The following is a 22,249-nucleotide window of genomic DNA, read 5'->3' as shown; positions in this document are numbered from 1 at the left end:
TAGGTAGATGCTCTTAAGGTAGCAAAATCTTACTCTCTCTGGAGGCTCAGTGGAAATGTAAAGTAGAACTTGTCAGGTTATTTTGTATTTCCTGCATCAGTCCCATTTTAGCCAAGGCCAGCTGCTACCAAGCTCTGCTATCCAATGGTTATTTAAACTTAAATTAATCAAACTTACATAAAATCAGAAATCCAGTTCCTGAGTCACACTGGCTACCTTTTTGGCTCTGGAGACCACCAATGGCTACCATAATGGGCAGTACAGACACAGAACATTTCCTTTGCTGCAGAGAACTCCAGTGAACGGCAAGGATTTTCAGAGTCTGGTAACTTATTATTTTGTTTACATTTATAAATATGGTCCTAGATTGCTTAGTATTGACATGCAGTATGGCCAAATCCAGCCGGCTACCTGTTTGTGTAAAGAAAGATTTACTGACACATCACCACACTCGTTCATTCGATATTATCTAAGGCTGCCTTTGTGCTAGAAAGGCAGATTCAGTCGTCATGACAGTCTGTATGGCCCACGAAGCCTAAAATATTTACTATTTGGCTTTTTCCAGAAACATGTTATTAATCTCTTGTCTAACAAGTTCTTTGATTCCCCTGGCAGGCCTCCCCCAACCTGCAGCGATGGGCTGGTACGTAGTGAGGCCCGCACCCCACCTTCTTCTCTCTGTGCCACCAGCCGAGGCGGCAGGAAGGGGATCCTGGGACGAAGAGGAGCAGCTCCGCAATTGGCCCTCTCCCTGCGAGCACCGGCCAGGCCAGGGGCTCTCCAGGCCCCTCCTTCCGGTGGCATTTCTCTAGACCTGTACTGTACTGAATTTCTCATGGGACATTTTCCCCTGCCACATTTGTTTGGGCTGTAGAGGGACGAGGACAGAGAGTGAGTCAATCTCATGCTCTTTGGCTGCTCCTCTGGTCCTCCCCTGCGTAGTATATTTTATTTAATGGAATTTGCCAGCTTAACAGCTTAACCTCCAGTTTACTGCAGTCTATCCTCTCATAGTCTATTGCAAATTTAATGTCCCAACATGATTCTGGAGTGCCTAGGTGTATGAGAAGCACAATTATCCGCTTCAGGGTTATTTCCCTGCACCTCAAGAGCCCCATGCCGCATACGCCTTAACGGTGGCCAGATGACAGCTGTGCTCTTTGGATCACTTAGGTCATTCAAATTCTAGCCACAGGCCTCCTGTTCTAGCAGTGACTGGGCGGTGACTCTGTTAAACTCTCCAGTCTCCCCGGACGTGGGAGGGAAGCAGGAGACCACCGGAGGGCCCCGAGTGAGAGCTCTGAGGAGCTGGTGTGAAGAGGGAAGGCTTTGCTGAGCCCCAGGTCACTGGTGTTCAGGCCCCATTCAAACAACATTTGAGTTGCTGAATGAAAACGTGGCCCACAGAGAAGATACTCCACCACTCTTCCGTGTAAGACCGCACCTCTAGCCCTCTGCTGGCGAGCAAATCGCATGGCCTGGGAAACGGGCCGTAAGGATGGAGGGAGCGATACAGACGGCCCGGCCTCAACGGGCTTACCTTGTCTGCGCTTACCTGTATCTCATCCATGGGCTGTGAGCATTCCGCGCGCTCTGCGCTATCGCGGTAGGACCCCATCTCTGAATCCACCACCTCTCTGTTAGCCATCATCAGGACACTCGTGGGCCCCCGAGGACGCACCTGTGAAGGTGCTGCATCCTCTCCTACACTGGTCCCCTTCGGATTTCCAGTCACCTGTACTGTAGACACACCAATGTAAAGACCTTTGGAATTCCACTTTACTACAGGCTGAGATCCAGAGGCTTGGAATCCTGCAGTCTCTGGAGTGGGAGGGGAGGTTTCCCGGATGCAGTCCCTCACTCCTTCACTGGGGCTGATTGTCTCGGGGACACACTGCTTAGAACTAGGGCTCTGCTTCCTGATATTTGGCTGTTCCAGACTCAGTGCAGTGGACAGCAGCTTCTCCTGCCTTGCCTGGAAGTACTCAGGGTTCAATTTATGCTTTTTGGGAGCTGGATAATCTTTGTGGCTCTCACTGCTGTAGTAATTAGAGGGTTCAGAACGAGGTCTTCTCAGCTCTGAAAAGTACAGTAGAAAGGATAGTCAGGACAGGCGATAAAATTAGGAATCTTAAAGAATTAACACTTTCTCTATGCCTGAGAGACACAAAGTGCAAAGCCGGAACTCAAGACCTGTCCCTAACACTTAAATATTCCCCAGCAGAATATACTATATTCAAATAGTCCTCTTCTAAAGTTTGTATTTCTTTCTTGAACGGACACATTTTTTTTTTTTTTTTTGCTACTTTCTGCATTTATTTTTGGGAAGGGAAGGGGGAGCAGTAGGCACTCTTAGAGCTAAAAGAAAAATCGAAAACAGAAAAAACAAAAACAGAAAACCAAAAACCAAACCCTTAAATGTACGTGAATATCCTACAGATTTTCTGAGGGTAGCTGCATGAAAGCGAATGGGAAATCTGTCAAGGTCTGAGACGTAATAATTTTGAATGTTTACCTGGATTGGTGCTTGCAATAACGGTGACTCCTTTGGGTATTTCTGGAGAGCTGATGGCTTCGCTGTGCCACTGGGTCATCCAGCTCTCCGTGCTGGGCTCCTCGCTCGGAGGACAGTGCATTCTGGGGTTCTGCCCCAGCTGTGCCTGTTCATCTCTCTGCAGGTGCTCCAAACACTCTGCTAATTTCACATGACCCCTTGACCTGGCAATCCCCAAAGGTAGCCTTCCTAGGGAGTCAGGGATAGAGATGGCCCGACGGTCCCACTTGTACAGAACGACGGCCGCTTCTAAGTGCCCTAGAGCACAGGCCCACATCTAGAAAACAGCAAAACAGAAAGCAAGTTTTCTCAGTACAAGTTAAAAAACATATTCTGTTTCTGCTATTGCTACCAAGTGACAAACCGGTCCTTGTTGGCAATCTCAGCGGGGGCATAAAAATGTCACCATATCCCTATGCCGGTTAAAAAGAGTTCAGGAACAAATGAACCTATTCCTTACCAGAGGGGTACAGGAGAAGTGGTCCACATTCAAGGGGTCAACTTCCAGTTCCAAATCAATGCTGTCTGCATGCTTTGTGCTGTAAGGGACGGCACCAGAAATTATGCACAATTAATCCTGTTCAAGAAAGACACCAGAACCTTATAAAACCCACAAAGATGAAACCATAGTGGGCACTTAGCATCCCTGATGTGAGGAAACAGAGCCCCTAATTTCATAGCATGGTTTGGACCAGCAGTCCGGAGGAAAGAGAAGTGCAACCTTGAGTTAGTACCACAGGCCCACATTTCTTGGGCGGAAGTTCCTAAAATTCCCTGGGGAACTGTCCTCAGAGAAAGCCCTCTGCTCCACCGCCATGGCGGTGCTCACTGACTGGCAGGATCTCTCTCTCCCAGGGAAAACACTAAGGAGGACACAGCAAGGGGACGGGCAGGGACCGGCAGGGATGAGCCCCAGCGGCACACGGCCCAGCTTTACCGCCATTTGATGAGGGTCTGGATGAGGGTGGCGTAGCCCTGCGCGGCAGCCAGGTGCAAGAGGGTCATCCCACGGAAGGTCTTCGAGTGGATCAAGTGCTTGGACTTGGCCCAGCAGGCTCGGCTCATCATCTTCTCACACACGACCACCACACGGTTCTCGAAGCAGCTCCCCAGCGTCCCAGGGCCAGAAGCGCACTAGAAGGAGGAAGCCCGTGTTAACAACTAAGGACCAAGGGCCTCTCCTGACCAAGTCAGCCTCTTCATGCAGGAGAAACAAATGCTTTACGACCAGCCGCCCGTGCTGGGAAACAGCAAAGGGCACATAAAGAGGCACCGTGGAACGGAGACTAGCATGTGCTCGGTTCAGCTCAGCAGCACACGGCCACGCTCGTGGGGTAGTTTTCCATCACTCGGAGAACACCAGAGTCTGTCCACCACAGCTGACACGTATCATGAACATCGCACTGCTCCATCTCGGGGAAAGCGCCTCTTGACAGGAAAAAAAGGTGCCACCAGCCTCCAGTTGACGTTCCTGATGTAGACCATGGACTGGCAGGAGAGCAAGGCAGGGAAGCCGTCCCAGTTCTTGCCGCTGGGGATACACCTGGACCTCTGCCTCGCTGGCTCCTCCTTAAGGAGAACTAAGTCACTCAAAAGGGGATTTTTTCCCCCAAAGAAACACTTTAAAAAATCCATTAATGATCCCATCCTTTGGGGAAAGCATTAGAGATCCTGAAATTTAAGGGTTATTAATAACAATAGAGGTACACAGAAAAGAGAAATTCATGAATTTCAACTGTGGCTTTCTTCTCTTGATTCAGTTGTAAAGCAAGAAAAATAAAATCAAACTCGGTCCCCTCAACGGTTTGTCTGAGTCTCTGTGATGGCAGCTCTCTGCTGAACCTTCCCCCCATATAGATGATACTTCTGGCCTGATTCTCACCTCTGGAATTATTTAAAAAGTGTCCCCCCGCCAACCCCAGTAAGAAAGCCTACAAAATTCAATTACTATAGAAATATTGTTGCTTCTCATTTGTTTTGTTTTGTTTTTTTACTTTTAGGTCTGGGGGGAAAATGCCTACAAAAATGAAAAGGCAGATGATAGATACACTGTCATCCTCGCTTGGGCTGTCAAAATATCTGAAAAGAGCTCAGGTGGGTGAGCCTGACCTGCAGTACAATGATCTTGCCTCAAAAGGCCCAGGCAGAGCCACCGACACATACCAGACACCTTCATAAGCCCAGGGAAGTTACGGTCAGTGAGCGAGGAGGAAATTTTTTTTTCTTTTTTTTTTTGCATTAACAAAAACAGCCGCATCTTTATCATGAAGGGTGGACACAGGTATGTTATTGAAGCCAACCTAGACTGACGGAAGGGTCTTTCAGAGCAGTTAATATGGACGCAGACCTACTAGGACAGTTATTGAAGGGTAAGTCGCTAAGAAGACATTACCACCCAACCGTTGTTGGTAAAAGGAAAAGGTTTTCATGGGAAGCTCTTATCTGAGTCACGAGATATGCCAAAGAATCATGATTTCTTTCTTAAAATTTAGGAGTACAGGTGAAAAAGAAGCCTACAGTAGCCTTGATGATACTTCACTGTGTGCCAAGTCCTTCCTTTTCATTTCTGAAGAGGGGTGAGAAAGAAGAAAACTCAAGGAAAAAGAGATTAGTTTCTTGGGTGTGGCCTACTAGATTAAAATTAGAATTAAATTTAAAATCTAAATTTAAAATTTAGAGGAAAACATCATTCATCTTGAAGAAAAAAAGGATGGCGACCTGAAGTTTGCGGGGAGTAACTCAGTAGAAGAGATAGGAACACTCTCTGTTCCCTTCAATTTGTCTCCAGGGTCTCCTGAAAACTAATTTCTGTCCAGAAATTTCTCAAATGAATGAGATCCTAAAATGAAGATCCTAAATGCACTTTATTTTCTCAAAATAAAGACCCTCAATGAAATTTCTTTTATTTTTTTAAAGATTTTATTTATTTGAGAGAGAATGAGTGAGAGAGAGCATGAGAGAGAAGAAGGTCAGAAGGAGAAGCAGACTCCCCAAGGAGCTGGGAGCCCGATGCGGGACTCGATCCTGGAAGTCCGGGATCATGATCTGAGCCGAAGGCAGTCGCTCAACCAACTGAGCCACCCAGGCGCCCCTCAGTGAAATTTCTGTAAGGCTTCTAAGACTAATGGGACTCTAAAAAAATATCTAGTAATTTCCCTATATTTGGCAAATTCTTCTTGGAAGCTATGAAAAAGCATATGTGAAACAGGATAGAACGGATAATGCTGTTCCATCAAATAATTACAGAGACAGTTTCTCTGGGTCCTCATGCTGGTCTCTCGAGTTTATAAAAGGTTTCTGAATTACTGATTTCAATTATGTTTCGTATTTATACTTAACATAAATATGGAATATGGAATAGAGAATAGATTCCGACTGAACTCTGAGTCACCATCAGGCCTACTTCTTCCCTGGATCCCTCCGCTCCCTCCGCCCGGCGGCAGCGGTGAGTTCTGAGATCAGCAGCAGTGATTTAAGGCTCCAGGAGGTCAACACCTGGGAAGGTCCACAGTTCGAGGCTTCTTTGCTATTACACAGATCTTACTACTGCGGGGCACAGGATTATGAAGCACTCTCTGGGACTAGCCCAGGAATGACACCAGTAGCGGACAGAGGACTTGCGACCCACTGCTTCCCTGATCAGTAAGACACACACGAGACGGGAGGCGACGGTCAGCGCAGGCTGGTACCTGAGCTTGGCTCCCTCCGTTCCCAGTCCCGCTGCCCCCTCCGCTGGCGCCTCCTCCGCTGCCCGGCTTGTGCTGCTGGGACCCCGTCATCTCCGCCATCCTCCTTTCCATCTGCTCCAGGCGCTCCAGGATGGACATCCTGAACTGGTTGTCTAGGGCAGAACAGAGGAGAGTGAGGTTGTGCTCCCGAGACGAGCATCTGCTCCAGGCGCTCCAGGATGGACATCCTGAATTGGTTGTCTAGGGCAGAACAGAGGAGAGTGAGGTTGTGCTCCCGAGACGAGCATCTGCTCCAGGCGCTCCAGGATGGACATCCTGAACTGGTTGTCTAGGGCAGAACAGAGAAGAGTGAGGTTGTGCTCCAGAGACGAGCATCGGCTCCAGGCGCTCCAGGATGGACATCCTGAACTGGTTGTCTAGGGCAGAACAGAGAAGAGTGAGGTTGTGCTCCCGAGACGAGCGGTCGACGTGGGGCCTCGGCAAGCCTGCAGGACTGCCGTCAGCCTAACACGGCCACAGAGGTCTGCCCCGGGCCAGACTTCGACACCGGACTCAGCCCGACACCTCCCACAAGACTTGCAGCATCTACAGCAGCTCAGAGTTCTCCGCTAAAGGAAGAGAAAATCCCTTTCTGTTCAAGTCCTGGTTTCACGTCGCTGCTATCCCCATTTCCCTTGCCAAATTCCGGTGGGAGCCTTGGAGAGATCTGATGGGTAAGCCCCCAGAACAAATAAACGAAATGAGTCCAGTTTAATTCAAACCCGCGGAAGAAAGGAAGATGTGTGTGTCAGGATGTAGAAGCAGTGTGTGTGAATAAATCATATACACATGTATTTTTTAAGAGTATTATCTGTTTAACCCAAACACAGGAAAAAAAGATTTTGTTGGTCATTCACTGGCTGAGACCCTCACGCATTTCCTTTAACACGTGACAGTCAAGACCGATACGACCAAGTGTTCTACCTTTACATAGGAAAAACACCAGGCCATTCCCGCTGTGCCTAGGACTGTAACTCGAAGTCTGTGCTTCTGTACCACACTGCTAAGATTAGACTCTCTCTCTCTCCACATTCATACATTTATACCCACATACACGTGCACACACATGCATATCACAATTTGGGCTGCATGCATACATAAGAAAAGGAGCTAAGACCATTATTAAAGTCGTTAGCACCTATATTCATTCAACAAATTCTAAATAATGCTGCGTCAGGTATTTAGTAGTAAACCCATCAGAAAAGGCCTCTTCCTGCTCGAGTAGGGGCCTCAACCAGGATAATATGACAAGAAACGACAGAGGGGGGCTAGAACTCAGATAAGTCAGGAGAGGCGACACTTGAGTTTGACCAGAACCAAAAGGAGCCAGGTCTGCAAGAACTGTGTGAGTTACTAGCAGATACAAAGGCCCTGAGGCAGAGTATTCAAGAAGCAGAAGGCAGGGGGTCAGACCACAGCAAAGAACAGGGTGTAGACCTGGAGAGGGGGCTCTGACCAGACAGTACACAGTTAAGAACCCTGGCTATGCCACAGAAGAGTCGCATAGCTTTGAACAAAACCTTTACTGCCTCAGTTTCCTCAACTCTTCATTGGGGATAGTAACTATACTTATATCAGGGCTGTTGTGAGGACTGAGTATGTGCAAATGCGCAGAACACATCAGTTCCATGTCATCATCATCTTCTGACAAGGGAGTTAACTGTCTTGAGGAATTGACTAAGCAGTGGGGACAAACCTATTTGGCCCCAAATGGTTCATGGCAGAACTGTTTTCAAATACAACCACCCGAATCACGGAAAGGAAGGATTCAGGACAGGAGTATTTTATCAGCACACCTGGCCAGCCTGACTGTAAATCCCAACACCGGTGAGTAATTCTATAAGAAATAAACCAATGGGCAGGGCCAACACTTACGGAAAGTTTCCCGTGTGCCAGTCACCATTTTGATCATTTTATAAATATTAACCCATGTACTTACTCTCCCTAAGAATAGTGAGGTAGGTACTGTTCTCACCCTCTTTTCACAGAGGAGGAAACTGAGGCACAAGACAACTAATCTCTCTGGGGCTGAAGCAGGGAGCTTAACTCCTACATGACACCAATAGGAGGGAGAGGTTGTGGGAAAAGATGCGCAGAATTAGTGTTACCCTAGGAAAGAGAACTTTTTCTTACAATAACACGACAGTAAATACCTGTTTCACAGGAAAATTTTTGAGACTGCTGTCCAATGGATTCCACTTTACTAAACCACAAAGCCAGAGGAGGAAGACTGCTTTTTAAAGATCATGATATTATCTTCTAATAAAGCTATTTCCAGGAACAACACTGAAAGAAACATCCTCCCCCTTTAAAAGTGAAAGAGAACGTCTCGGTGCCCACTGCACACATACACACAGAAACGACAAACACCGAGGCCCCTGTGCTGAGCATGTCCGTGGCCCGTCACCTACAGGAAGTACCGAGTCTGCGTGTGATGTACCGTGCATGGTCCTTGCCATCACGCGACCCTCCCGCCTTCAGGGCGTGGTACCAGAATCCGTATTCCATGCCCTCTCCCTCAGAAAAGGGACACTTTGCAGAATGCAGGACTCCTTTATGTGGAGCCAAATATAAACTAAGAATCCTCCCTTTCAATCAGTGTGACCCCCAGTTGAATGGCAGGGTTGCCTCGTGGCCCTTGTCCCTGCTTCTTCCCCATCGCGCCATGCATCTGCTCACAGACACGCAGCCCACTGAGACGGGGGAAGCTGCTCTAGCCGCCTACTGAGGATTTCTTCTGCAGCCCCCGAATCTGGCACCCACCAGACGAGTGTTCACAACCCATTTCGCTGGTTTCGAGCACTTGTTTGGCGCAGGTATTAACCTTCCGTGTCACGCACAGGGGTGGAAGGGCAGAGAGAGCAGTATCCGGCTGTGCTCTGCCTCAGTGGGGTGCTGTGGGGCGCCTGGCCCGCCACCTGGCCCGGGGAGATGGCTCTGTCCCGGCAGGTGCCCTGTCGCAGTGAGGACGGCCTCTCCTGCCTGCCCGTAGACGCTGCAGGGACAGACCCTCCCTAACATGGGAGGGCCCCGCCCCATGGTGTCTCCAGATCAAGACATGAAGAGTTCCAGCCCCGTGACGGCCACCGAGGTCCCGGCTTCTGTTCTGGGCTGTTCAGCACTGTCCCCACGGCAAACCATGCACTTGGCTCTCTCACGTGATTAAGCTGCTCTGAGAAGCACTTCATGAAGACACTCAGAAGCAATTATTTGCCTCTTAACAAAATTATATCACGCATAATGGGATCTCTGAGCCTCTCAACTCCAAAGAGGGAAGGTAGTGATAATTAAAATAAGAAACAACCTCAAATGGGAACGACCGAGCGGGCATCCGGTAGCATACAGGCCTGCTGTACCGTGTTGACGGAGAATCACCAGAGCCTTCTGATCCCACTTCCTCTCCTCTGAGCGCGGCCAGCCCCTGCTCTGTCCACAGAGCTGACTCAGAGGGATGAAGGGAGGGTCTTCACGTCTCTGTTCCTAGCCAGTCAAAAGCAACAACCGTAGGCTTGTTTGGGTTTTACAGTCTGACGATGGTGCGGAAACTGTTGTAAAATGTTTTAAAATACTTGGCAAAGGCAGAGCCTCCATTGTATATTATGTATGGCCATGGGATAAAGGGAATATAATTACTGAGAAGCAAAAAAAAAAAAAAAAAAAAAAAAATCTGATGACAGAGTAAAAAAGCTGATTTCAGATTCATTTAATCATGCACAAATGTTTATCAAGCACCTACTATGTACCAAGCACTGGGGATGACTTGGACACTAGTGAAGATGTCCTTGCCCCCATTAGCTGGCCAAAAAATAATTTCTGCAGTCTCAATAATATGAATTAATATGTAGGAGGGAGGAGGGAGAAGAGAGAAAACAATAATCTGTAGACCTAGGGGGCTGATAAACTTGGCCTCAGCGCTCACCTGTGACATTTCAAACAAAGCCAACAATGACTCAGCTTTGAGGGATTCCAAGCCCCGTGTCCTTAGGACAGTGTGAGTGAGCAACCCAACTACTCCCCCGTGGGCACTGGACCACACAAAACTGTGCCAGGAGGCCCTGCTTCCATGAGCACCTTACACTCCTGATGCCCAAGCAAGGGAAGGCAGTTGTTCCAGCCTGAGCTCCCACCTGGCCGTCCCCAGCTTTCCATTCCTGTCGAGAAGGATTAGGGCTCCATCTCACCAAACAAAACGCTGCTTCCACAGAAACGTTCTCCCACTCTTCCCCTTCCCCTCCTGGCTCTGAAGACCGGGCCCAGGTGAGGGCCAAGCACTGGTCCACTTCTCCTGGAGCAGAAGCGTGTGTGTGGGCATCTCTCCTGTGGCTGAGTGTCCGCAGGCTCTAGCCACGGTGCTCGTTCCTCACTGCCGACGGAGGCCGCCCTCACAGGAGGCTTCCCCTCCTCGGCGGCTCACATGCTAGGTGGCATCTGAATCACCAGACCGATGGGGTGGGCCCTAGTCCTAGGGTTAGTTGGTTTTCCCTAGGAGGTGTGGGTGAGGCCCAGAGGTTTGCACTTCTAGGAAGGTCTCAGATGATGCTGATGCTTCTGGTCTGCGGCCACATTCAGGAGCCACAGCTGTAAGACCCCACCTCCCCGCACCGGAATGAATCCTCTCTCCACCGGAGTGCTCGTGAAGGAATGGTCCAAGAACTCCCCGCTTGAGCAGATGCGCGGGCTGCTGCCCAGCATGGGCGCACGAGGGGCGACCTCAAGGAAACCATGCCAACTCCGTCCACACTGGCTCTGTCAACAACACCAGGTTGCATACTTTCTTCTCATGTACACAGCCAATTAAGATGGGACAAAACTTGAAAACTATTTAAAATCCGCCCCCCTGCACCGCTGTCTGTAACGAATCAGACGCTCCTTGATCACTCCCATCAAATCTTACCTCCTCGGTGCTCACTTCTCTCAGCTGACCAGCTGGGGCTTTGTGTCTTGTCTTTGTGTCTTGCTTGTCTCTGCAGTGATCTAGTCACCTGCGTGGTTTCAGGGAACAAGGGCATTGGACCACTGCACAGCAATTCCTTCCCATGACATTCAAGACCCACACACACACGTGCCTGTGCCCCAGACGGAAAGTAAGTAATCCTGATCGCTCTGCAGCAGCAGTCTGGCTAGAAATACAGTCGGCCTCTTCCTGAGCCTGTTCTCTATCCCCTTTTGAGCAGAAGTGGCATTTTTAGACTGGGCAGCTATGATGGAGTGGAAGGAGCAAAGGAGTAGAGACAGTTCTCAATTTAATCCTGTTGCTGCACGATTTAAAAAAATGACCACTTTGCATCTCAATTTCCTCATGTGTAAAGAGGGGATATCACTATCCTATTGTTTTTGTGGGGATGAGATAAACTCATGCGAAATTTTTTAAAGCGTTGAGGCTTTCTTCACTCTGAGCAATTCTTGACCTGGGACCCAGTTATATTGATGGGACTCTTCGAAATGATGGGACTCTATGGGAAAAAAAATACATTTTAGGGGCACCTGGGTGGCTCAGGTCATGATCTCAGAGGCCTGGCATAGAGCTCCGAGTTGGGCTCCATGCTCAATGGGGAGTCTGCTTCTCTTCCTCTGTGCCTCCCCACCCCCACTCATGTGCTTGCTTGCTCTCTCAAATAACTCAAATCTTTAAAAAATGCATTAAAATTTTTTTTTGAATAATGTTAGATTTACGGATGACTTGCAAAGATCGTGGCACTCCCAGAAACCTTTGCCTACTTTGCCTACTTACATCCACGGTACCTTCGTCTTTCAAAACACAGACACTCAGTAGCATCACTACTAATTCAACCATAGACTTGAAATAGACTCGCCGATGGAAGTAAGGTACTTTCTTGGGGCGGGGATCCAGCTGCAGACAGCATACCCTCTCTCTCCTTGGATGAGATGATCTTCTCTCTAGCTCTTAGTTCCACAACAGTCACGATTTGGAGGAGCACTGGTCACATGCTCTGTAGATGTCCCTCTGTTCAAGTTGCTTCATGTTTTCTAATGACTGGACTGGAGTCATGAGTTTTCAGGAAGAACATGACAGAGGCAGGAGGCTGTGCTCATCCCACGACACTGGTAGTGTATGATGTCCTGCTGATGTGGACCTTGATTTCTGGGTAGGGTGTTGTCTGCGAGATTGCTCTATGATAAGGATATCATCTTCCTCTTTCCATACTCTATTCTTTGCAAGTAAGTCAGTAAGTCCAGCCCACACTCAAGGAAAAGGGAATAAAGTTTTACTTCATGGGTGGGGGAGCCACATATGTTATTTGTAGTTCTCCTAAAAGGGAGATTTGTCCTTCTGAATTTATTTCATCAACCATTTGTTTATATCCATATGAACTCATGTATATTTACTTTACACTTTGGCCATAATCCAATACTATGTTCATTTATTGTTCAAACTGTCCCAGCTTTGGACCTTGGGAGCTCTTTCATGCTGGCTCCTGTGTCTGTTTGACATACCCCCAGCCTCTTCCCTTCTTTTTCAGGCACTTCCTTACTTTCTGGCATTAGAAAATGCTCCGATTCAACTTGTATTTGACCTGCCCCAGTCCTAGAGTCTGCAGTATCTCTAAGGAGTTCTGGTTCCTTTTATTGGCAAATGGCATTTAGAAGCCAAGATCTAGGTGTGGGTGTGCTCATTGCTGCTGGGGCGTCACTGCTTCCTGGCCCTCTCAGGGGACAGAGTGAGGAAACACATGTGAAGTGTAACCCATATATGCAGACACATCTGTACTTGTTCTGTATCTCACTGTAATACACGGAAATAAACTGAGTCCACACTGAGCTCCACACCTCTAACGCAGCACTGCAGTGTCCATCCTAGCCTTCTGGTGGGTACTTCAGATGTCAATAAGATGATGGTGGGAGTAACTATTGGCTATACTAAGCCAATATATTAAATGCTGAAAAGAAATCCCACTGATGTACTGAACTACAATAAAGAAATATGTAAGTCTAATTTCTGTCACTCAAAAATATAGGTATAGAACATAGCATCATAGTTTATCCAACTACCTTGCTATATATAATCCAGTTCTTAGAGTTTCCCACAACAATATTAGAAAACATACAGAAAAAATACTCATAATCCCAGAACAGCTTTGAGTATTACAAAGGTCAAGAAGAAGTCAAAGAAACATTTCCAGCCAATCACTGGCCTGAGGATCAATGAATGATTCATTGGGGGTTCATATCCCCTTTTCTTTTGCTGGATTCACTATGTCCCAGTCTCTCCTTAAGGGCTGCTATGCAAGTGTCACATGGCTCAGCAGCAGTCATGGGCCATCTCTTCGTCTCTGATAGGGATTCCCAACCTTCAAAGGGACTCATTTTACCATGTCCCAAGTTAATATTTACCTAAAAACTTAAAATTCCTAAGCAATACCAAAGTTTTAGAGGCAGAAAATTTCATGAAGTCAGACTTCCCACAGCATGTTCTAAGTTTAGAAAGGTTGGTGCTTACTTCTGTAAAAGTGGAGAATTCCAAGTATTTAAGGATCTGATGTAAGAAAGTGTCTCCATCAGGAAACCAACTACTAGCAAGACTTCCTAGGCTCTCAGCACTTAGCTGTGCCTACTGTTGCCTCTAGATGACCTCTCTGTGGAAACTTATTAATTTTCAGGGCTGTATTGAGCAGTACATGAGGAAGTTTCAGACATTGTATCAGATAATCTAGTTTAAAAAACTTAAGTTCACCCACTCCCCGCCCCAACTTTGACCTACAAAATAAAACTGAAGCTGTCTGGCATAGCATAGAACACTCATGACCTGCTGTCTCAGGCTACTCTTTAGGGACTCTCTTATCACTCACTGTTCTTCAATCTATTGGGGGTCCAAATGCCCTTAGCCCTTTGGTCATGCTAACTTCTTCCTGAGTCCATCTGGTGAGTCTGCTGTTCTTCAGAGCATGGCTCATGCATCACTTCAGTATTATTACTGAATACTAATTATTAATTATTATTAATATTAATTATTAATACTTATTATTATTAATCCACATGTATTATTTCTAGTCCTCAAAGTAATCAAAAGAAAGCTTTTCCTTTTCCTTTGACAGATGAAGAAGTTGAAGCTCAGAAATGTGTTGCTTGCCCAAGGTCATACTGCTTATAAGTATCAGGGCAGGGATTTGAACACAGGCTAGACTCCAGATCCACGTTCTTTCCACTATGACCAGTGAGCCTTCATGTCTTGCCCTGTGTCCTAATAGTACTTAGCCAATGAAATGTAGAGTTGTTCTCCTACATGTGTCCTTTCTACTAGAGGGAGCTTTCTGAAAGCAGGGAGCTTGTCTGCACTCGGGACCAGATATAGTGTGGGTGCTCAGTCAATGTTAAAGAACATCATTTTTTAATTTAAACCTCTTCTGGAGGTCAGTTTATTGCCGAGGTTATCAAACTCTGGGGCAAGGGCTCTGAGTGACCTCCATTAGCCACAAGGGACTCCAGGTGGCTGCATACCAGTGTGCAGCAGCCTACCACTTGTTCCCGTGGCAAGAGTGGTTGGGATGATCCAAACATAATGGAACTGACTTGAAAGCACGTGAGAAAGCTCTACGAGTTTAATTGGCCGGCTGCCACTTCCTTTCGGCTCAGGGAAGGAAATTATGTACCTGCAGCATGTTGGTGCGAGACTCTAGCAAGAGAGCTGAGAAATATCTGACTTCCTTAGGGACACAAACTGGGATTTTGCAGCAGTCCTGAGCTTCGCATGGTATATTTTATGTATTTCCACTTTTCCCTGGCAAAATGGAGTCTGTGGAACACACATGGCTGGCAGCATACCTTCATGGAAGGAATGTCTATGATGAGTCACACAAGTGCTTCCCAAGTCCATCAGGGGTCCGTCGGGGGTAGGTTGTTGCAGAAACATGAAATTTTCATTGTCTTAAAGATTTTTTAGAACAGCCTCATGAAGTATGAGTGGATCTGAATGCTTGGAGACCGGCTAACGAGTATCTGCAAGCACAAGAACTTGTTGCTACAATTGCTTGATTGGAGCCACCTCCAGTCCGGTTGCCAGAGGAGGAGAAAAAGTTTTGCCTTGGCAGGTAAATGAATGAAGGAGCAATCATCAAATACCACCTGCTATTTTAAAACGCGTTATTTGTAGCTCAAGTGCACATGTGCCCTCCTGTTGCTATTTGGACTGGGAATGAGAGGCCATCTCTCATTCCATTTGCAGCCCTTGGCCGCACTGGCAGGAAGAGCTGATGAAGCAAAAGGAGGCATGACTTGAACTATTTCTGTAGGGACTGCAATTGCTGCTTAGGAAGCCTCCTAAATTTTTTAGGAAGCTCAGAAAGACAGGGAAAATGAAGTCACTTAATTCCTGCCCAGAATAAATGGGGGCCCTGGAGCACACGAAGCCTTCCTCTCCGGCAGGCCATTTAAGATGTCCAAGTGTGGAGGGAAGGGTAAGGGCCGGATAGAGATAAGGCACAAGCTGTACCACTCTGATTTTCCAAAGCAACGGCTAAATTTAGCTTCAGAAAAAAACTGCCATACTCCACTTTTTAAAAACTCTCCAACTCTATATACCAAGACAAAAGGAAATTAGCAATTCTTCTTAGACTTCCTTCACTTCATCCATATTTCTTCTCCTTGGTCTGTGTTTCACACACTTCGCGAATGCAGCGTCTTGGACGTGTCAAGGAGACTTGCTCAACAGCTCACAGCAAGGAGGAAACAAATGTGACAAGAGGAGCCAATCAAAGGTACAGTTCTTTCTCCCTTGAACTCTTTCCATGCCAGAGCTTGAGGTGCACGAGGGCAAGAATTTCAAACCTCTTCTCCAAGGACACGAAGGCTCAGTGGTACACCCCAGGAGCTCAGCTGTGCTGCCGTGGCATGCGGCATAGGAGAGCACCCCGAATTATGCAGGAGCTGACAGCGCGAGCAATACTGTAGCAGACCCGACTGGAGTTCAGTGCAGTGAAACCAGAGCTAACTGGTGTGAGAACAATGGAAATCAGGAACTCTGACGCTGGTTCTCTACCTACCTTCATTGTCTACAAAAGAGTGGAATATTTTAAGTCTGCTAGCTTCCAAAAGTAAACAAAGCTGGAGGACATTGCCACAACAGTTTCAGTACCCAGGGACGATCAGGTATACTACGAGCACAGGAGACATTGTAAAGTAGTAACAGCAAAGTGAGTGAAGGCCAGGGGAACATGTCACCACTAAGACTAATGAGGTCTTTAAAGAAAAAGCCCTGTGATGAGACTCAGAAGTGAGCAATCGTCTCCCTCCCCTGGACACAAAGGTGTGACGGGGGGATGAAATTTAAGTGCACGTGGGAAAATGGGAGATGAAAATCCTAACACCCAAGACCCGACAGGGTGGAGAAAAGCTACAAAATGCGCAGGAAGTGTCAGGAAGCAAGACGACTTCAATGAGCCACCAGGAGGTTGATCTGCGGTGCTCAGCTTTAACAACAAAAATGCTCGAACACTTGAAATTCCTGGGGAAGAACTATGGAGAATTAGGGCTAGAACAGTTCATACTGCAAATGCCTAGCTAACCCTCACTCCCAAGGCACAACTACTCAGCACTGGTTCTGGGGATGTAACAGGGAGCAAGAAAGCTCACGATGTCGTGGTCACCACCAGGGATACAAAACCCAGTACGACAGGAGCCTTTATTTCAAGAACCTCAGTCTGCTGTAAAGGTAAAGAGAAGTCCTGTGAGCTCTGTGAAGATACGATCACTCTGTCCATGTGATAGTTCCAAGGTCTTGTGGAATGCCTGGTACATAGTTGGCCCTCAATACGGATTTACTGAATAAGTGATTTAATTTAATCTTTTAAAACTATAAAATGTGAGTTTGTAGGAGAACAAGGCAAAGGATATTATGTAGAACAAAATATGTTTTTATTAGTCATTTCTGTGGTATACTTTTCTCTAGCCAGGTTACTAAACACAGTCCCTTCCCTTCTCATGGGGCCACCTTCTACCTGATCCCATCGAATGTATGAGGGAGCAGACATTTGGAAACAAACAAACAAAACATCTAATTAGACTGGTACCCAAGAACTCTTATATCTGGTAGTTTCCACCTCAGAGGTAGTGCTCCAAAACAAGGGCAGGGTGGAGATATTGTGGCAGTGAGGGAGTTGAAAACTCTATAAGAAAACCAAAACAAAACCAAAACTCTGGGACTCCTGGCTGGTTCAGTCAGTAGAGCCCATGACTCTTGATCTCCAGGTTTCCCTGGCTGTAGGGATTACTTTTAAAAAAGTAAAAATCTTGCCTCTCCATCTACTTGTGATTTCTCTCTGTCAAATAAATAAATAAAAAATCTTTAAAAAAAAAAAAAAAGTAAAAATCTTAAAAAAAAAAATCTTTGCTAATCACATGTGCTACCTGGTACCTGGAGGGGAAAAAAATGGCTGCTTTCAGCTAATTTTACTAATCATAATAAATGTTAATTGGCCCTGAGCTCCTGGTGAGTTTCAACATCTGAAAAATCATGCGTTCGGGATTCTAGCCGGAAGAGTCCTTCTCTGTGTCCAGCTTATTCTCCATTATTTTGAGGACTGCTGTTGGCAATGTTTCGCTCTCAGAACTAATTGCAGGAATGCCATCTGCATAGACATTCCCAACTGTCTTGCCTACTCGTGAGAGTTAAAGTCCAAGGTGTTCCAAAAATATGTATTTTTTGGTAAAACTGGATTCTCCATAGAAAGGTTTCAGTTCTAGAACTTGAAATTTTGTTAACTACAATGATACTTTTTCATAATGCTGTTAAATTGTTTTAAAACTCTGGAATAAATACAAATGAGGATGTGATTTCCAAATGTAGAGACTGAAATGCATATATTTTAAAGAAAACAACTATACTACTTCAAAATAATGGATGTATTAAAAAATAGGTCTTGAGTGATAAAATGATTTAAGAATACTACTTCATCATATGGTTTCACTTATTTGTGAAGCATAACAAATAGCATGGAGGACATGGGGAGTTAGAGAGGAGAAGGGAGTTGGGGGAAATTGGAAGGGGAGGTGAACCATGAGAGACTATGGACTCTGAAAAACAATCTGAGGGGTCTGAAGTGGCGGGGGGGCAGTGGGAGGTTGGGGTACCAGGTGGTGGGTATTATAGAGGGCACGGATTGCATGGAGCACTGGGTGTGGTGAAAAAATAATGAATACTGTTATGCTGAAAATAAATAAAAAATAAATTTAAAAAAAAAGACTACTACTTCACAGTTTATCATGGGCCTTTCTGACAATAGAAAAATAAACATTAAAAAAATCCAAGTTATGCCATTTTAAACTTTTTTTCAGAAATAAAAATATCTGAGGGAGAAAACGAGACTTTTGGAACAATTTTAACCATTAAGCTCTTTTCCAGAGGTGTCACAATCCCTCAGAAGGCGGTGTGGTTCCCAGCCCTGCCTGCCACATGGTAACGTACAACGTCTACCCTCTGGGTCTGCGTGCCACTCGCCCCCACACTTGTGATCTACATCTCCCATAAGTACTCTACCCCTGGACCAGAGTAATCTTCAAATTTCTGCAAATTTCAAATCAGTGAGGCCTGAATGAATGTATTATTGAGGCCTATATTCAAATATCCCTTGGATTAGGTGGGAAGGCTAACAACATACATGCTTTCCACTACATGGGGATGAAACTTGATTTCATGGAGTTGAGGGGCTGCCTTGTCTGGCTATCCTCAAGGAAGCCCCAAAGCAGACTTCTTTAATCCTTCTACTCTGAGCAGAGTGGGTCTAACGGTTCACGGAGTATTAAAATAATGGAACAAAAGGTTAATAACCAGTTCCAAGGGCAGCAGGTGCTAACCTTGGGGAACGTCCCTCAAAACCCCCAAACATCCCTAGCATCTCTTTTTCTCCTCCCTTCCTCCTTTTCCTGATTTCTCTTCCCTGCCCTAGTCCCATCCTTCCTCAACCTGTTTATTTCCCTCCCTGCTCTCACCCAACTGGCACCAACCCCAGATCTAGGTACGTCTATCTGAGGTTGGCTAACAAAAATGCTTACAATTAATAATCGGGTAAGATCAAGATTCAGGGAAAGTAAAATAAAGCTCATGTAAAGCTACTGTACAGAAGACACCCATGAGATCCTCCAACATGGTTAATTTGAGTCCCAAATTTGGCTGAACTTGGCAAAGGAAGCAAAATGGAAAGCAGTTTCAAGTTCACAGTCAGTTGTTTTCGATAGCATGTGATGTCACAGGCTTTGACGTCCTTGCAACAAAGGCAGTACTGGGCTTCGGAGACTGTTTATCACCATTTAGGGTCAACAGACACCACACACTGCCACAGAAGCAGGTGGACAAAGCTCGGGTGTGGTCTGACTTGAGCACTCTCGGAGGATCTGGTGTAAGTCGAGGGGAGACTGACTATTACTTGCATGTCTATTATCTATTGCGCACTCTCTCCTGAACAGTATTTTATGATCCTGATTTTTAAATTTAAAAGTAGGCGAGTTGATGGTTTTCAGTTTCCTGAAGGAAAAGCTTTCTGAACTTTATTGGTTTTTTGTAGTTTGTCATCAAGGAGCTCTCAATGGATTTCTTTTCTGTGGGGCAGGGGCTCTCGACTTTGAAAACAGACCTCTTTACTGTGACAAAATAACATGTCTTCTTCTTTGGGAATAAATATATCTGGCGTTTAATGATAAGGTGGTGTCCTGCACAGGTAATTTCCTTCCACAATTCTTGGTGGGAAGAGAGTAACTGCCAGTGTTTACCTTTATGTGACAATAAGCCTAGCAACTGGCTAGTCCGCTGCCTGTTTACCGCTTGACGCCCCTGCCTGACGCCACGTCTGCTGAGTAATGTCCCTGCACAGACCGAAAATGTGCAGGAGAGGCTGGACTTGCCTTGTCAGGAGAGTTACCCATCACGAGTGATTTCTGCCCTTCATCACATATTGGCTCTTAGTGATGAAACTACAAGCCCTTTCCTAGAAAAGTACGTATGTACAAACTCGTACCTTCCATATCACAGGACTCACAGACGCATGGGAGGGGCTGGCCGTGAGTTCCAGGCTCTGGATGATGTTGCAGGTCAACTGAAACATTTCCCAAACTGCACGCCGCAGACTCCCCACGCCACAGGAGCAGACCGTACAAACGAAATGTGTCAAGATGTGTTTGAATTACTGGTTAAACTAGGTTTAACACAACGAAATACATGTGCCTTTCTTTGACGGAGGACTTCTCTGAACTTGAACATGCACACACGCACGGAGAATCGCTGGTAGAGGGGCTGGTAGGCGTGTTTCCTAAACTTATCTGAACCTTTCTGTATGAGGCTGGGGGAGCTTCTTATAAGCATATCCTGTAACTAATGTTCCCACAGTAGAGTTTGGGAACTAAAACTAGTCCGAACGAGTGTCTTGATACAGACCGTGTCTGGTGAGGACACTCCTGGCCCACGCTCGGTTTTCTCTTCACTCCCCAGGCAAGGCCCACGTGCCCCGCCAGCCGGCCACAGACCCCGATACAGCGATGCGGGCTAAGGGGGAACATCCCCAGGGACTAGGCGAGGAAGCTGTTTGACCCGAGGTCCCTTCCTCCCCATCTCCTTTTCCTTCCTAGAAGACTCCTCCTCCTCTGATGGTCTAGTCGGTCCCACTTCAGACAACTTCTGACACACATAACCACCTTTGAACCCACTCTCTGACCCTTCCACTGTTCCAACCTTCAAGATGCCTCAGAAGGGTTTCTCTTTCCTTTGTGCCACTTGAGAATAAAAATAAGATTGTAATTACAATTGAATATGTATAAAAATAATGTTAGGGTTCTGTTATCAAGAAACTTAAATTTTATTCCTCTAAAAAGTTAGGGAGCTAGACTTTGTCATTTCAGAGAACTATTTTGGCTTCTACCCTATGCATTAAGAATCTTTGCCAGAAAGTTTCCATTTACTGAAGTTATTTTATATGTACCTTTATTTTTATTTGGGCAACGACTTAAATATGAAAACAGAAAGTGCATTATTTCATGGGTTTGGGAACATGTAAGTACATGTAAGTAAAGTGTAAGTAATGAAAACAAGGGAACATGTAAGTATATATTATGTAGATTATATAGTTCAATGTTGCACAGCCTATAATGTGATATACATAAGTATATATATTACTTTAATATTTTTCTCCTGCAAAGGCTGAATATCTATTATGGGATCAAAGGTTTTTCTTCTCAGGCTGGCCTGGGAACAGACTATCATTTGTTGCACTGTTTATCTGAGAAATATCATTCAGTTGACTTATACATTTTTAGAACAACATCAGTTTTAGGCTGGACCCTTCCTATTTTTTACACTGTTAGATGAAACATCTTTCACACACGCACACAAATGCCAGAGGCATGGATCTGGCTAGAGCAGAATGAATGGTTTCTTTCACTAGAAAAGACAAAAGGATATTTAAATGAATTCTTTGTTGATTTATTCAAACCACACTGTATAATATATTAAGGACTTGAATCATATTTTCTGAAAATGGTCCTAGGAACTGTTAGTCAGCACCTATTAAAAGGTGACGGTTCTGGTGTCTTCTCATTTAAAATGAGACCATGAGAATAAAATCAAGGACTTGGCTTTATTATGGGCTTCTGTGGTTTCAGAATGAATGGTGCTTTCTTTGGGAATAGGACTATCAAGCTGACCATCAAAAAGTACCAGTCCCTCCCAGTATGCCTGCCTAGCCTCCCTCCCCGCTTCCCGGGCTTCGGCACCTTGCTGCTCCTTGGGAGCTGCTCCTGCCCTGTGTGTAGTTCAGGTGGTGCTGACCCCATTCTTGTTTCCAGGGAGAGAGAGGAAGGCCTTGCTAATAATGCGGGTACTGCCTCCTCTTCACATGAGTCAAGCTGAGCCAAGAAGAACAGAACATTTCCTGGAACAACTGGCAAAGATGTGCCGTCTTCCCGGAGATATTTGCTAAATTGGCAAAATACAAGCGTGGAGCCTTGAGGGGGCCATCTTGCTAGCACT

At 46.0% G+C, this 22,249-nt stretch overlaps 1 protein-coding gene across 15 annotated transcripts in view; it reads right to left on the bottom strand.

The window, feature by feature from the left end:
- CAMTA1 (calmodulin binding transcription activator 1) overlaps window positions 1-22,249 on the bottom strand; it is an 813,334-nt gene that overhangs the window by 24,042 nt on the left and 767,043 nt on the right. For 11 of the 15 annotated variants that reach the window (XM_045063671.1, XM_045063669.1, XM_045063670.1 and 8 more), the window contains 5 exons: window positions 6,244-6,395; window positions 3,492-3,688; window positions 3,015-3,093; window positions 2,516-2,831; window positions 1,556-2,079 (listed from right to left, as the gene is read on the bottom strand). In XM_045063671.1, the coding sequence (XP_044919606.1) occupies window positions 1,556-2,079; window positions 2,516-2,831; window positions 3,015-3,093; window positions 3,492-3,688; window positions 6,244-6,395 (1,268 nt within the window). The remainder of the gene's footprint in view (window positions 1-1,555; window positions 2,080-2,515; window positions 2,832-3,014; window positions 3,094-3,491; window positions 3,689-6,243; window positions 6,396-22,249) is intronic. The other 4 variants (XM_045063674.1, XM_045063676.1, XM_045063673.1 and 1 more) reach the window with 1 other exon arrangement.

Source organism: Mustela putorius, unplaced genomic scaffold (genome assembly GCF_011764305.1).
Source record: "Mustela putorius furo isolate JIRA1106 unplaced genomic scaffold, ASM1176430v1.1 tig00003853_pilon_pilon_pilon, whole genome shotgun sequence".
NCBI lineage: Eukaryota > Metazoa > Chordata > Mammalia > Carnivora > Mustelidae > Mustela > Mustela putorius.
This window is presented reverse-complemented; position numbering and strand designations above follow the sequence as displayed.